Source organism: Coturnix japonica, chromosome 19, assembly GCF_054131305.1.
Source record: "Coturnix japonica strain WE chromosome 19, WE-NBRP24, whole genome shotgun sequence".
In the NCBI taxonomy this organism is placed as follows: domain Eukaryota; kingdom Metazoa; phylum Chordata; class Aves; order Galliformes; family Phasianidae; genus Coturnix; species Coturnix japonica.
The window spans coordinates 2,078,603-2,091,428 of record NC_140681.1 but is presented as its reverse complement, the minus strand read 5'-3'; the positions used below and the strand labels follow the sequence as shown (position 1 = coordinate 2,091,428).

Genomic DNA, 12,826 nt, shown 5'->3' with positions numbered 1-12,826 from the left:
GATCTTTCACAGGGCTGCTGTAGTGCTGCTTTCCTGCCCTTTGCTCCCAGCTAGGCCTGGGTTGGAAGCTGCACTTTGTCATCTCCTGGTGAGGATTTGATGGGGTTGTAGATGCGATGTGAATTAATCAGTTCCCCAGAACTGCTGTTCTGGCACTGCTCTGGGCCATGCAGCCCCCAGGCTGAGGCTGTGAGGTGTCCTGGTGCTGCCTGGAGCATCCCTGCCCTGGGGAGGCCCTTCTGTGAGCACAAATGGCCTTGTGCTGCCTGCGGTGTCTGTGGGCACCTGAGGTGGAGGGTGAAGGGCAGTGCAGCTGTACTGGGGTGCAGTGGGCAGCCATATCCCTCAGCTCCATGCCAGGCAGGAGCTGCAGGAGTGCCGGCCTTCATCTCTTTCACATTTGCGCCTGCTGAACGGTGACGGAAGACATCAAGAAAAGCAACAAGCAGCTGGGAGATGCAAATCTTTTCTTGCTTTGGGCAAAAATTGATTGGTGACTTTTAAATTCAAAGCTGTCCCTGCCTGAGCCTGCTCTGCTGTGTGCTGGCAGCTGGGCTGGCCTCTCATCTCCTGCAGGACCTCTGCAGGAGCCATGTAGGCATTGGCACTGCTCTGTGCACAGTGGTGCTGCGGATGCTGGAGGAGCTCTAGGCTGGGGCTGATGGTGGTGTGGGGCATGTGAAGCTGGGGCTGCCCAGAGTGCCATCCTGCCTGGCCCAGCATCCATAGTGGAAGCTGCAGATGTCTCACTTTGGGCATCTTGAAACTGGGAACGTGCAGATACTTCTGGAAACTTGGTATGTACGTGTCCAGGAGCAGCCAGTGTAACTCCAAGCACAAGGATGTGATGAGCAGCATTAGTAAAATTAATGAGAGTTGACTGCTCTGCCAGAGAACTGGCACCCACCCCTGAATCTGCTAAACAGGGCTTCCTCTTGTGGCAGCCTTGTCGGAGCCCCGGTGCTGGCCTGCCTTGTACGGTTCTGTCCTGCTGCTGAGAAGCTGATAGGAGTGGAAGTGGTATGAGAGTTATTTGGGGATGGCATTGGCAGCTCAGGAGGAATGGATACCTCCAGCAAGAAAAGGTCAAATACTTTGTTTTTGGTTTTTTTTTTTTTGTTTTGTTTTCTTTTGAAAGAAAGAAGAGGAAATTGGCAGGAGAAAACCTCCAATTCCTGACATTGTGTTTTCTGTGTGAAGGACAGGAATACATTGCAGCATATATTACAAGTAAAATGAGGCAGGCCAAAATATGACTTTTGAAGAATAAAGTGATTCACATTTGTACAGTTGTCTCCAAAAGGTGTTTCTGATGCATCGCAGCAGGAGAGCATGGGAGGCAAAGAAGATAAAGCCGTCATGGAAAATTAAAACCACTTCTTGGCCATCTTGACTCCTGTGGAGGAACTTTGTAGCACAGCAAACTAGAAGCCCTCTGTAGAAGAGCTGTCTGAGAAGATGTCTTGTGTTGAGTATCAATAGAAGTGGTTTTAAAGCAAATGGAGGAGCTGATAAGGAGTAAGGAACACATAGCATTGACTCAAGAGTGCTGTAGGTTGTTAAATGTGAAATTGTTGGGATATTTTTGTGGGTATACTCTTTATTAAGTGCCCTCAATATTGTAGAAATTGATGCTGGAGAATGTGATGGCAGTTCTTAGAGGGCAAAGTCTGGGAGGTACGTGCCAGGTGGCCCAATGTCTGCCCATCGTGCTGCTGGAGAAGGGCTGCAGGAGGGTCATGGGGGCTGCAGAGCTCTGGGTCTTGCCTCAAGTGCATGAGTGTCTGTGATAAAGAATGAGGTTACTGCAGGCACAGCCAAGTGCAGCCTATTGGAAAAGGTTAGCAGACTTCCTGTAAAGGCAAGCCCTTCATCACAGACCTGCTGGAGCTTGGGGATCTTGTGGAGAAGAGATCTCACAGGATTCATACACTTGAGTTTTCAAACAGCCTTTGATGCTGTTGCCCACTAAAGACTTGTAAGACATTAAGCTACTACAGTGAAAAATTTTATTATGGACCCAGAACTTGTTAAAGCACATGATGCAGAGGGTAGGGCTTAATGCTCATTATTTGGCATAATGGGGAAAGTTAGCAGACTCTCCTGGGATTGGTATCCTCTAGTATTCATAATACAGGTGTGGATGCAGGGGGAACAAGGAAGGAGGTGAAGAGAGGGTACGGCCAGGTGGTGTGCTGTCCTGCTGCAGGTGGGATGGGAAGATATCTGGGAGCTCAGAGCTTGTTTCTTAAATTCTTGAATGGTTCCAGGAAACATCATTAAGCAGGAATGCAGATAGATATGGCATGTCAGTGTGGCTTTCATAGGCCAGGATTCCAGCCCTGCAAATTCACCAGCACATGGAAGGCCTTCGTGAGCATACAGCAGGGGTGCTTCAGTGAGTCTAATGGGACTTCCCATAGGATTTCAACCATATCCGGCCTGCAGGGTCTCCAAGAAACATCCCTCATGGGATGCTTGGATGAGTAACTAGTTAAAGGAGGGGTTACAAAGCTTGGGAGTAGGCTGATGGCTTTGACAATAGAGGGAAGTTGCTGGTGGAGCCCAGGTGGGATCTGTGCTGCTCAGGGTGCTTGTGGATGACCTAGAAAGTGCTTCAGAACACACATGCAGGGATGGGCTCGCAGTAGAAGAGGCAAGAAATCTTGATTACTGCCATTCAGAAACAAGGTTGAGGTAATGGAGGGTGCTGTGAAAGCATCGACTCAGTGTTTGGTGGCAACAGAGGAAGGAAGCTGTGTGTTGTGGAGGGCTGAGAGCTGAGTGGAAAAGTCATGACACAGCCGTGCTTTGCTGTCCTGTTGGAGGTGAAGTGTGTGTCAGGGCATCCCGTCTCAGGAGAGCCCTTGGTCTGAGCCGATGGGGGTGGGAGAGATGAGAGATGCCTGTGCCTTTTTTGCTGTTTTTTTTCTCTTTTTTAAATATCTGAGCCCCATGCAGTGTGCTGGAGGCAGATGGGGCTGTCGTGGTGGGCATCAGGAAGCTGATGGAAGCCCAGAGCTCTGTCCCAGTCCCCTCGCTGACCACACACTGCTGCCTTTGACACTCCCTGAAGCATCTTGCAAAGTTTGTCCTTATTTTATTTTTTTGCTGCTTCCCTTAATAGTGTCGAAAGTGAGAAGCTCAGTTTTGGATTGAGCACAAACTAATAAACGCTCGGGTGTTTGGTGAGAGAAAACAAAAGGAACTTGTTTTGGGCACCAAATCAAAAAGTGAATTGTTCTCACACCACCGTTTGCCGTTACCATGTATAGCAGTCACTGCCATGGCAACAGATATTTTCAAGATCCAGCCAAGACCTCGCAGGGCTGCAGCATAACTTCTGATAGTTGCTCACTGCCCTGCTATTAATAACCGCGTTTCCCCCCCTCGGTGCCAGGAAGTTTCTTCTTCCTCATGTACCAGGCGTGAGGGAGAAGCTCATTTAAAATCAGTTGTGGGGAGAAGTGACACTGGGGATTTCCTGCTTATTTTTTGTTGTTGTGGAGATCCTGTCCAGTGCTGCCAGCTCTGCAGTTACCGCGGAGCGGAGCTGTGCCTATTGTGCTATTTATAACAAAGCCCAGTCTAATTTTTTTTTTCCCTTTTCTTTTTCTTCAAAGCAGGACGAGCAGATGACTTGTGTTTATTCTTCCAGCTATGTACAGAAGCTTAAGTGTTTATTTCAGTCTGACTCAGCCCCGAGGAGAACCTCTGGCTGATTGAATAGCCAATGATTGTTGGGGCTGGGTGCTGCTCTGCACGGTGTCTGCACCTATCTCCAGATGTTTCAGAAACACAAACTGCGCTGCGTCTTCCGAGTTGTGGTTCAACTTGGGAGCAGTTTAGCTCTAGATACCCTTCTTGCAAACCTGGCTTCAAGGTCTCTTCCAACCCAAACCATTCTGTGACTTTCACCCCTCCAAAGGAATGAGTTGTTCTGCTGGCCCAGTCTCCTTTTCCACCAAGAGAGCATAACTGTGGCTGCTGCTGTGAAGGCCTCCCTGCCTCTTCCATCACCAACTGGGGAGCAAAAAGGAGCACATGATGTCAGCTCTCTGGTTTTCTCTATTTCTGGAGCTCTCAAGTCTTGTATCTCCTGAGGTTACTGCTTTTGACATCCACCTGTCCTTGAACAGCAGCGTCCCCAGGAACCCAGCTAGTGCATCTAATTGAATTGACCATTGAAACCCAGGGAAAAAACTAAGTACTTAGTATCAGGGAAAGCACGGAACTTCATATTTTACCAGCCTGCCTGGAGAAGACAATTAATATTGCTATGCAAAATGTTGGTCCTACGCAGGAAATAACTTCCTTCATACATAACTGAATTACTGCTTTCCTCCTCCCTCTGCTGCCCAGGATTCTCAGCAGGGACGGCAGCAGGCGATGATGTTGGAGGAGCTGTGGGGTGCTGTGAGTCCCCTTCATGGCAGCTCCAAGCTGCAGCTGTGGGCCCACACCCCTGGGTGTTTTGACTGGGCTCCACAAGGAGCTGCAGTGTGCCGCTGGGGCTGGGGACTGAGCTGGGGCTGATGCTCTGGCTTCTTGCTGATGCTTAAGAAGATTAATCCCGCTGTTGTTTCTGCAGCAGGGTGAGAGCAAACACAGGTTTGGAGCTCCAGCGCTCATCATGCTTTGTTCGGATGGGTGAGATCACAGCAATGTTTGGTTTTTAAAAGGCTGTGACTGTGTTTCAGGGCAAGGTCTAGCTGCAGGGTCTTCGTTTCTCATTTAAATCGAGCCAGATCTTGTTAGTGCCAAAGCACCAGCGCTGTGCCCAAGCAGCATTTGAGTTTGTTTGGAGGTGTTTCTGTAGTCCCCGCTCAGTGACACAGCATAGCACCCAGCTCGTGGGATGTGACAGCTGCCCAGGGTGAGATGTGGAGGTGATGAGGCAAGGAGTTCAGGGCAGCAATCCTACACGCCTTTCCTTTCAGAGGAAGGTGGGGTTTTTGGTTTCTTTTTTTTTTTTTTTTTTTTTTTTGTGGTTTATTACATCAACATCTAAGAACAATGGAGAAGAAATGGAGCACGCTGTGGTTTTCTTTCCTCAGCCACCAACTCACTCATCTGTAGGTGAGCTTTTCAGAGGAGCCCCACATCTCTGCTCTGTCCTGCTGGATGCACAGGACATGCAGTGCTCTCTGCACGTAACAAAAGCAGCTCCTCGCAGAAAGAGGTTTTTCCCTTATTGTTTTATAAAGGGTTTATGAACTCTGTGGCTGAGACTTTGGCTATTTATTTACCTCTTCTTTCCCCCGTGCCAGAGGAAATTAGTGTGCTTGGCTAAGGGAAAGCGATGCTGACGCTGGAGCAGCTCCTCCACATGACGTCCTGCAGGGATGTTTCCTCATTGCAGCTATGGGAGCAGAGCAGAGCTGTTCGTTTGCAGGCTTTCCTGTTGCTTTTGACTCGTGGCCAAATTCCTCCGCGGTCCCAGCACTGCAGTAGTTAACGTGAGTCACGCTCGACAAGCCAGGGCAGCCCAGGCTTTCAAGAGCTCCTCTCCATTTGTTCCCGCTGAGCTTTTTTCAAGGAGTCAGCAGGGACAGCTGCAGCCGGGGAGATTTGCGGAAGAATGAGAGGACCTACAAAAGTGGCGATGAAACACTGTTATCTTTGTTTTGTGCTTTTAGCCACCAGTGTCTTATGGGCTCTGCCAGCTGAGAAATAACCCGGTCCCTTGCAAGCGGCGTCAGTGTTTTGCATGGGTTTTCAAGGGGCTCTGTGTTTCAGCCAGTAAATGACTGGCAGCCCTTTAAATGAAGAGAGACAGAGGGCCATTATTTTGCTAATGCCATGCATTTAGGAATGTCGCTGCTGCAGATATGTAGCTTTGCACACTGCTGCTTGCAAGCTGTACGAGCTGTGCTCCGGCTGTTTATGTACAACAAACAGCCTCTGCACCCCATAACGGCAGCCTGCAGGTGCTCCATTTCTGGTTACAGCCTCTGCACCTTCTGCAGCAGAGCTGGAGTTAGGAAGATGTCCCAAGAGGCCCTTTCCATCCCATCACTGTTCAGGTGCCTGCTGAGCCCAGAGTTACCTGCTGAGAGCTTTCCCTGCTGTTTCTATGAGTCTCTTTTCTGTCCCTCCCCATTCCCCCCAGTTTCTGCTGACTTATGGCATCCTGCCTCGCTCAGTGTGCTCACTGTGCTGCTCAGTGTTCCTTTGTGTAGGAAATGTGCATCTCTGCTCTGGGCACAGCCGAGCTGCTGGTGGTTGGCTGTTGGTGGGGTTTGGCCATGGCTGCTGTCTGCCCTCTGTTACTTTCAGTGGTGAGAAACAAAAGCTGTTCTCATTTTATTCTTCTGTATAAAAAAAAAATTGCACCATGGAGGCTCCCCTTCCTGGCTGCACTCGTGGCCAGGGCAGCAACTGTGGGGCCTGGCTAGGAGGGAGCCCTGAAATCAGCACCAGTGATACAGGAGACCATAAAGAGTAAATCTCAAGTCCTGAAGCAGCTGGACAACAAGCTAGATTAATCGGGACCTTTGTCAGTCATTCCTGGAGTGACAGAGAGGGCAGTGAGTGCTGCGGTGTCCTTGAAATAGCAGGAATATCGGGTGACATTACTGGCTCTAACATAGGGTGTGCACTTGGGACTGGCTGCTCCACCAGGGCAGCTGCAGCTCAATGTCTGCATGCATACAGTGGGGTCAAGAAGTGCCAACTTGCCCTGCCTGGATCTGGTGTACTTCAGTAAACAAATCATGTTCAGCTTTCGAATAGCTGTGCCTGGTCTGGAGTGGCAGCCCAGCAGGAAGCACAGAAGGCTCCTGTGCATGTCCACACTCTGTCCTGGCTTTGTGCTGCGTGTCTGCCCCCTCCATGAATGGGAGCAGCCCAGCCCTAATTGTAGGGTGAGATGCCCGGACCAGCCGGCTCCTGTGTGCTTTGAGCCCTACCTCAGGCTGACCCTGCATGGTAGAGGGGCAGCACGGCCCACTAGGGTGGGTGGAGCAGGTGTCTGTCCTGGCTTGTTGTCACCTACAGAAGCACGAGGCAGCAGTGTCACCTCTTCTGTTTTGGGAGGATGACGGGTCTGGTGATGCTGTCACTACTGAAGTGCAGTGCTGATGCTGCTCCCAGGCTACCAGCAGACCTGACCCAACCGCTTGTCCTTGGCTTGGTCTGTGCATCCCACAGCCAGCAGGAGGACAGTACCAGGCTGCACCAGGAAACAGCGCTTGCAGCCCTTGGGCAGGCACCAGCCAGCACCTGGCCTCCCCACGGCTGCCTCCACTCCAGCAGCTGGGGCTTGGATGGAGCCACGGAGCCATGCAGCACATTTTGGATGGAGAGAGAGGAGATGCAAAGTGGCAGTACATTTTTCTGAAACTGCTTCTCAAATGCTCAGCCCTTAAAAGGAAAAACGGCTCTGCTGCAGCCTTTGCTGGAGTTAGGAGGTGCCACAGCGTCTGAGGCAGAGCGGGGCTTTTGGAGGCTGTGCTGCAGTCAGGGGTTTTGGCCTTACTCTGAAGTGCAAAATAAAAGCACTGACCACAGTGGAGGGAGAGATGTGGGGGATGCTGTGACAGTGGCTCAGGGGCCGAACAGGTTGTTAGGGCAAATCCTGTAGCGCCAAACGTTGTGCTGCTCTGTAGTGTTTTGGGCTCCATGGGAGATGTTGTTTCTTTGGGTCAGCTGGGATGGGTGCTCAGGACCTGTGGGCTCTGCTCCTGCACAGCTGTGTCACTGCTGGCTGTGGGTTGGGGCAACAGTGAGCGGAGAGTCTGCAGTGCTGGGGGGGGGGAAATTTGGGAACAGATGGGGCTGGGGATGGTGCAAGAAGCAGCAGGGCTGACCAAGCAGAAAGCTGCTGAGTTTCTTGTCTGACATCTCCATCCAGCTTTGTGTGCTAGGACCTTCTCTGGGCAGCATGGGCTGTCTGCTACTTCTCACCCCCACATCTTTTCCCCTCCCTGAAACATGCAGCTGCTGTGTCCTGTGCTCAGAATGGTGTCCTGTTCTGCCCATGCATGAGCTGAGTGTACGTGCTTATGCTTGGAGCAGCCATTTGTGCTGTATTTTCACAGTCTGGTCTGTCTCCTGCTAGGCAGGGGTTGATTTGTTTGCACAATGCTTATTTTTGGAAGCAGGAGAGTCTTTTAGGAACAGGCTGACATTATATTTATTTTAGTTCCTCTATAATTTTTGTTAGAAAGATGCGTGTGTATTCAGAATAAGTTCAGAGATTATATATGGGGGAGGTGGGAGGACAGGGTTGTTTTGGGTAATTTTTTTCCTAAGACTTAAATTATAGCTTTCCTGGGCTTGGCTGAGAGGAGGCAGTGAGCAAAGAATAGACTGACTGAGCCAGCTGGTGGAACGTTGCAGGAGATGTGCTGGTGCTGGAGACCTCCTCTGGGGGTTCTCCGCAACTCCAGGACACAGATGAGTTTTACAGCCCTGTTCTGGCTTTGATATGCAGATCTGAGCAGCTTCCAGCCACCTGGAGGGTCACACTTTCCTGCTCAGCACTTACAGCAAGTGAGGCTTTCCTAAGAATTGTCTGTCTGGGTGCTGCAGGTGCCTTCACCCTTTGTGGCAGTGAGGGCATGGGCACGGTGATGCTCTCAGCGCAGTGCTGATGTCAGTCAGGCACTCTGCAGCCCAGGGAGTTTCATTGCCACGAGCAGCCATGGCCAGCAGCTCCAACATGCCACCCCACCCTGCTCAGCTGCTGAGAGCTCCCTAGGGCAGCACCAGTGCTCTGCTCCTTCTCCTGGGCCCTGGTCACAGTCCCTGCCAGCAGCAATTAAGTGATCTGGACTGCAGGCATCCTGAGGACAAACCTTTCCTGCTGCCAGCACTAGAGCTGTGGGACATGAAGGAACCTGGGCTATGCCACTGCAATGAGCCCTCCTGGGCACCATGTGCCACATCCCTGCCTCCATGGGTTCTGGCTACATCCCAGCGTGGGGCAATAGTGCCGTGTTGTGTCGTGCTTCTTCCTGGGATGGGAACTGTTGGGGTGGTTGGCAGTGCCCCCGGTGCCAGCAGTGGTTCGTTTTGTCCCAGAGAGCCCTGGGGACCACAAAAGTGATTGCAGGCCGTATTTCTGAGAGTGCAGACGAGGAGTGGAATTTCACAGGTTTCACAGGTGCTTCTCATTGTTGTGGGACCGTCTTTAAGTCTGCTGGAGGTCGCTGAGGCCATCCATTGTCAGGACCCCACTCTGTATGGAGTCAGCACTGGGCTTTGAAGAACTGTGTGCTGCCTTAAAGAAGGGAACTGGGGGAACAGGACTAGAAATAGCAGAACATAGAAGTGAAATGGGAGATCAAGCCATGAGACCTCTCACTGCTGCCTTGCAGCTCACAGTGCCTTGAAGTGAGCAGTTCCCATGGCTCTCCATGGGGCTGGGCTGTCACCAGCAGGTGAAAGAGCTGGAGGTGAAGCTGGTTGGTGGAGGAAGGGATTTGTGTGGGCTAAGTGACTGGGGCAGCGGTGGCAAGAAAACCAGCTGCCTTGTGGAGCAGTGGTTGGTTTCTTGGCGTTTCCCTCCTATTCCTTCAAGTGATGTTCTCCCCCATCCAGCAGCTGCTCCCTTCCATTCCTGCACCCTTCTGTTTATTTAGAAGACTTTTAGACATTTAGAAGACTCCTGGACTAACATTAGTGTTAAAGTCATTGTGAGAAGACTGATTCAGGAGATGTAAGCAGGACACCTGATGTTTTCACATGGGTTTGTATTGCTCCGTAGCTGCTCCTTTCACATGCTTGGAGTGGCTCCTTGTCCCTGCATGAATCAGGCCTGTGGATGCATCCTGAGGAGCCTGTGCCTGTTCCTGATGCAGAAGCCCCAGGGTTACGGTGTCCAGCATCCAGGTTTCAGGGCAGGCACGGAGCCCATTTTGATCCTTGGAGAGCTCTGAGCTTTCCTAGCTCTGGCTTTGCTGGTAAAGCTGGGCAGTGTTGGGCCCACCTGTAGTTCTGTATACAGTGCAATGATGCAGGCTGGGCTGTAGGAGCTATGCTAGGTTCTTTCAGGCTGAAATAGCCTTTTAATTAGGATTGTTATTTCTTTGTTATTTATGATCTTCCTTGCTTCCTTTGCCAACCAAGGACCCCGCAAGCAGGATGAACCCAAGCTCACCTCCTTGTTTCTGAAGGAGCAAAGTCTGCAGATATAAATCATACCTGTCCCAGGGCAGGCGGGACAGAGCCACACCTTGGCCTTTTACCTGCTGTGTTTGTGCAGTGCTCCATACAAACAAGGTCTGTTAGGGGCTGCCTGAGCCTCTGGCTGAGAACCAACCTGCCTGGCCATGCACAACGCTATGGTTGTGCACAATGCGCTTCCCGCTGCTCTTTGCACACCTGGCTCATGGGGCTGGTGCTGCACCTGGGACCTCAGCCCCTCACAGCCATCCCACAGCCCACCAGCAGGTCTGCATGTGAGTGCCTTTGGAGCCTGAGCGAGCGGCTGGAGCTGGGGCCTATTTGCAAACTCAGAGGCTTGGAAAGTATTTGTGTATTTACTTAGGATACAAAGGAAGCTTCTGAAACTCTCAGACAATAAAGGAGGATGCACGCTGGGAATGTGTTTTTGTTTTTGGAAGCAAGTGGGGATTTTGTTGAAATTCCTCCTTTCTGCTGAACTCCGAGCTCTGCTGCCCAGATGGGCGCCCTGGCTCTGAGCAGCCACACCAGGTTGGTCTGTGTGGAGTGCTGCAGCCAGAGGAGTTCAGTCCCAGTGGAAGGGAAATGGACCAAAGCCCGCACAGCGTTCCCACTGCTGTGCCAGCTGTGGTGCTGCAGTGCGGTGGCAGTGGGGGGGCTGGGAGTGGGGCACAGGGTCCAACCTGTGTCCAGGTCTGCCCTGGGGCAGGCAGGGACAAGGCCTGTTCGGATGGCTCCAGAGAAACTTCTCAGCCTTGTGGTGGGGAGTCTGAATCCTTTTCTGTGTCTGAGTTACAACCTTATCTTTCTCCAATCCTGCCTTTATCACATCTTTCCAGAGTTCCTGATGTTATGTTCCAGACTTGTGTGGCAGCTCGGTGCTGGCCATGCTCCAGGAATGTGCTCCTTGCCTTTCCTTCCCTTCCTTTGCATGTGATTGTGATTGTCCCAAAATCTTCAGCATTTCAATGTGTTCTGTGCAGATTTTTGCCTCGTTAAGCTCCAACTCGGTAATCCTCAGCCCCAAATGTAAGGGGAGCAAAGAGGTCACCAACTCAAGACGCCCACTTATGTGTCTTTGCACGCAGAGATAAATGTGGGCTTGTTAAAACGGAAGACTATAGTTAGCAGCGCACACTCGGTGATGGCCGAGTGCCATGAGAAGAATTCGTTATTTTCAATGGCTTGCACTGAACAGAAAATAGCTGACCTCTCCTCCCTTCCGAGGAGCAGCAGTGTTGGTAGGGCTGGTCGGCGCCTCACATCTTTGCTAATCTTCTTGCTGGCAAAACAGACCCCAGCCGTTGTGCTCTTGAACGTTACAGCTCCAGTGCTCCACTGTCCCACAGGGCACCTTCTGCTCTGCCAAGCCAGTGCTGCGTGATGGACTCCCTGCTCCCACCACCTCTGCCTGAGCCGTGCTCCTGCGGTGCCATGGCTGTGCCATGCTGCTCCATGCCTGCCTTGCTCTCACAGCAGTGGCATGTTGGGAGCTCCCAACTCCCAGCAGCTCTCGCCATGACCCGCACACAAATGTGGATCTGACTCCCCTACTGAGTCCCACTCTGGCTGTGCCCAGCCCGGCTCTGTCACACCCTGATGGTTCCAGGGAACTCTGGACGCCCATCAGCCCCACTTTTCCATTTCCTTATCTTCTCTTCACTGCTGTCTCCTGGGATTTTTCCTGCCAGCGCCACTGAGCTCTTCTGCTGCCCTCCTCTTTGATGCTGTTGTTACGGATAACACCCTTTGCAGTTTGTGGTGCCCTCAATATCAGCAGTCACTGATTCGTTCCTTCTGTGCCTGTCGGTTCCATTGGGCTGTTCTGGGATGGCCATTCTAACTGTGTCCTTCCCACCCCAAAGCTGCAGCACAGGGCCTGCCAGCCCTTGAAGTCAGTTAGGGGAAAGAAGGCCAGACCCCGCAAAACCCTTACCTGTGTTTCTCCACATTTACCCTTTGAGCTCCCATGGTCACACCAGCGCTCAGTTTATCAGCATGGCTGCTCCCCATCCCCTTGCTCCCTGACGCCCTCCTTGCCCACACTAACGTGGCTCTCCTTCCCCGCAGCTCGGACTGGGTGGAGATCATCGAGCCCCGCTCCCAGGAGCGGATGTACGTCAACCTGACCACTGGGGAGTGCGGCTGGGAGCCCCCCCCCAACCTGAAGGTGCGGCAGTCCGACCAGAAGCAGTGGTGGGAGCTCTTTGACCACAACAACAACCGTTTCTACTATTACAATGCCATCACACAGCAGACGGTGTGGCACCGGCCCCAAGGCTGCGACATCGTGCCCCTGGCACAGCTCCAGGCCATGAAGCACAGCTCCCAGCCCGACTGCAGGGGCCGGCAGCACCGGGGCAGCAGCGGCAGCGAGGGCAGGAGCACCCCCATCCCTACGGCCCTGCTGCAGGAGATGGAGAGGGGCAAAGGGGACTGCCCCACTGACAAGAGGCCGGACACGGGCAGGTAGGAGAGCTTTGGTTTGTATTTATCAGGTCTCTGGGCAGGCACCAATGCACCCCAGGAGGGTGCAGTGCTGGGGCAAAGCCCTGCCAGCCCACACTCACCACCATGTGCTCTCCTTGTCCTGAGTAAAACCATCTGCTTCTGCTGCTGCATTAACACTTGAGCATCCACATTTTTGTGGGGTGCTGTAAAAACACAGATCAAAAGGTGACTGCTGCTCCAGAGC

General features: G+C 52.2%; 1 protein-coding gene across 1 annotated transcript in view; it reads left to right on the top strand.

Annotated features, from left to right (window-relative positions):
• The window catches only part of LOC107322822 (rho GTPase-activating protein 39-like), a 40,652-nt gene that overhangs the window by 7,256 nt on the left and 20,570 nt on the right, over nucleotides 1-12,826 (top strand). The window contains exon 2 of the mRNA XM_015881317.2: nucleotides 12,202-12,600. Coding sequence (XP_015736803.1) covers nucleotides 12,202-12,600 — 399 coding nt within the window. The remainder of the gene's footprint in view (nucleotides 1-12,201; nucleotides 12,601-12,826) is intronic.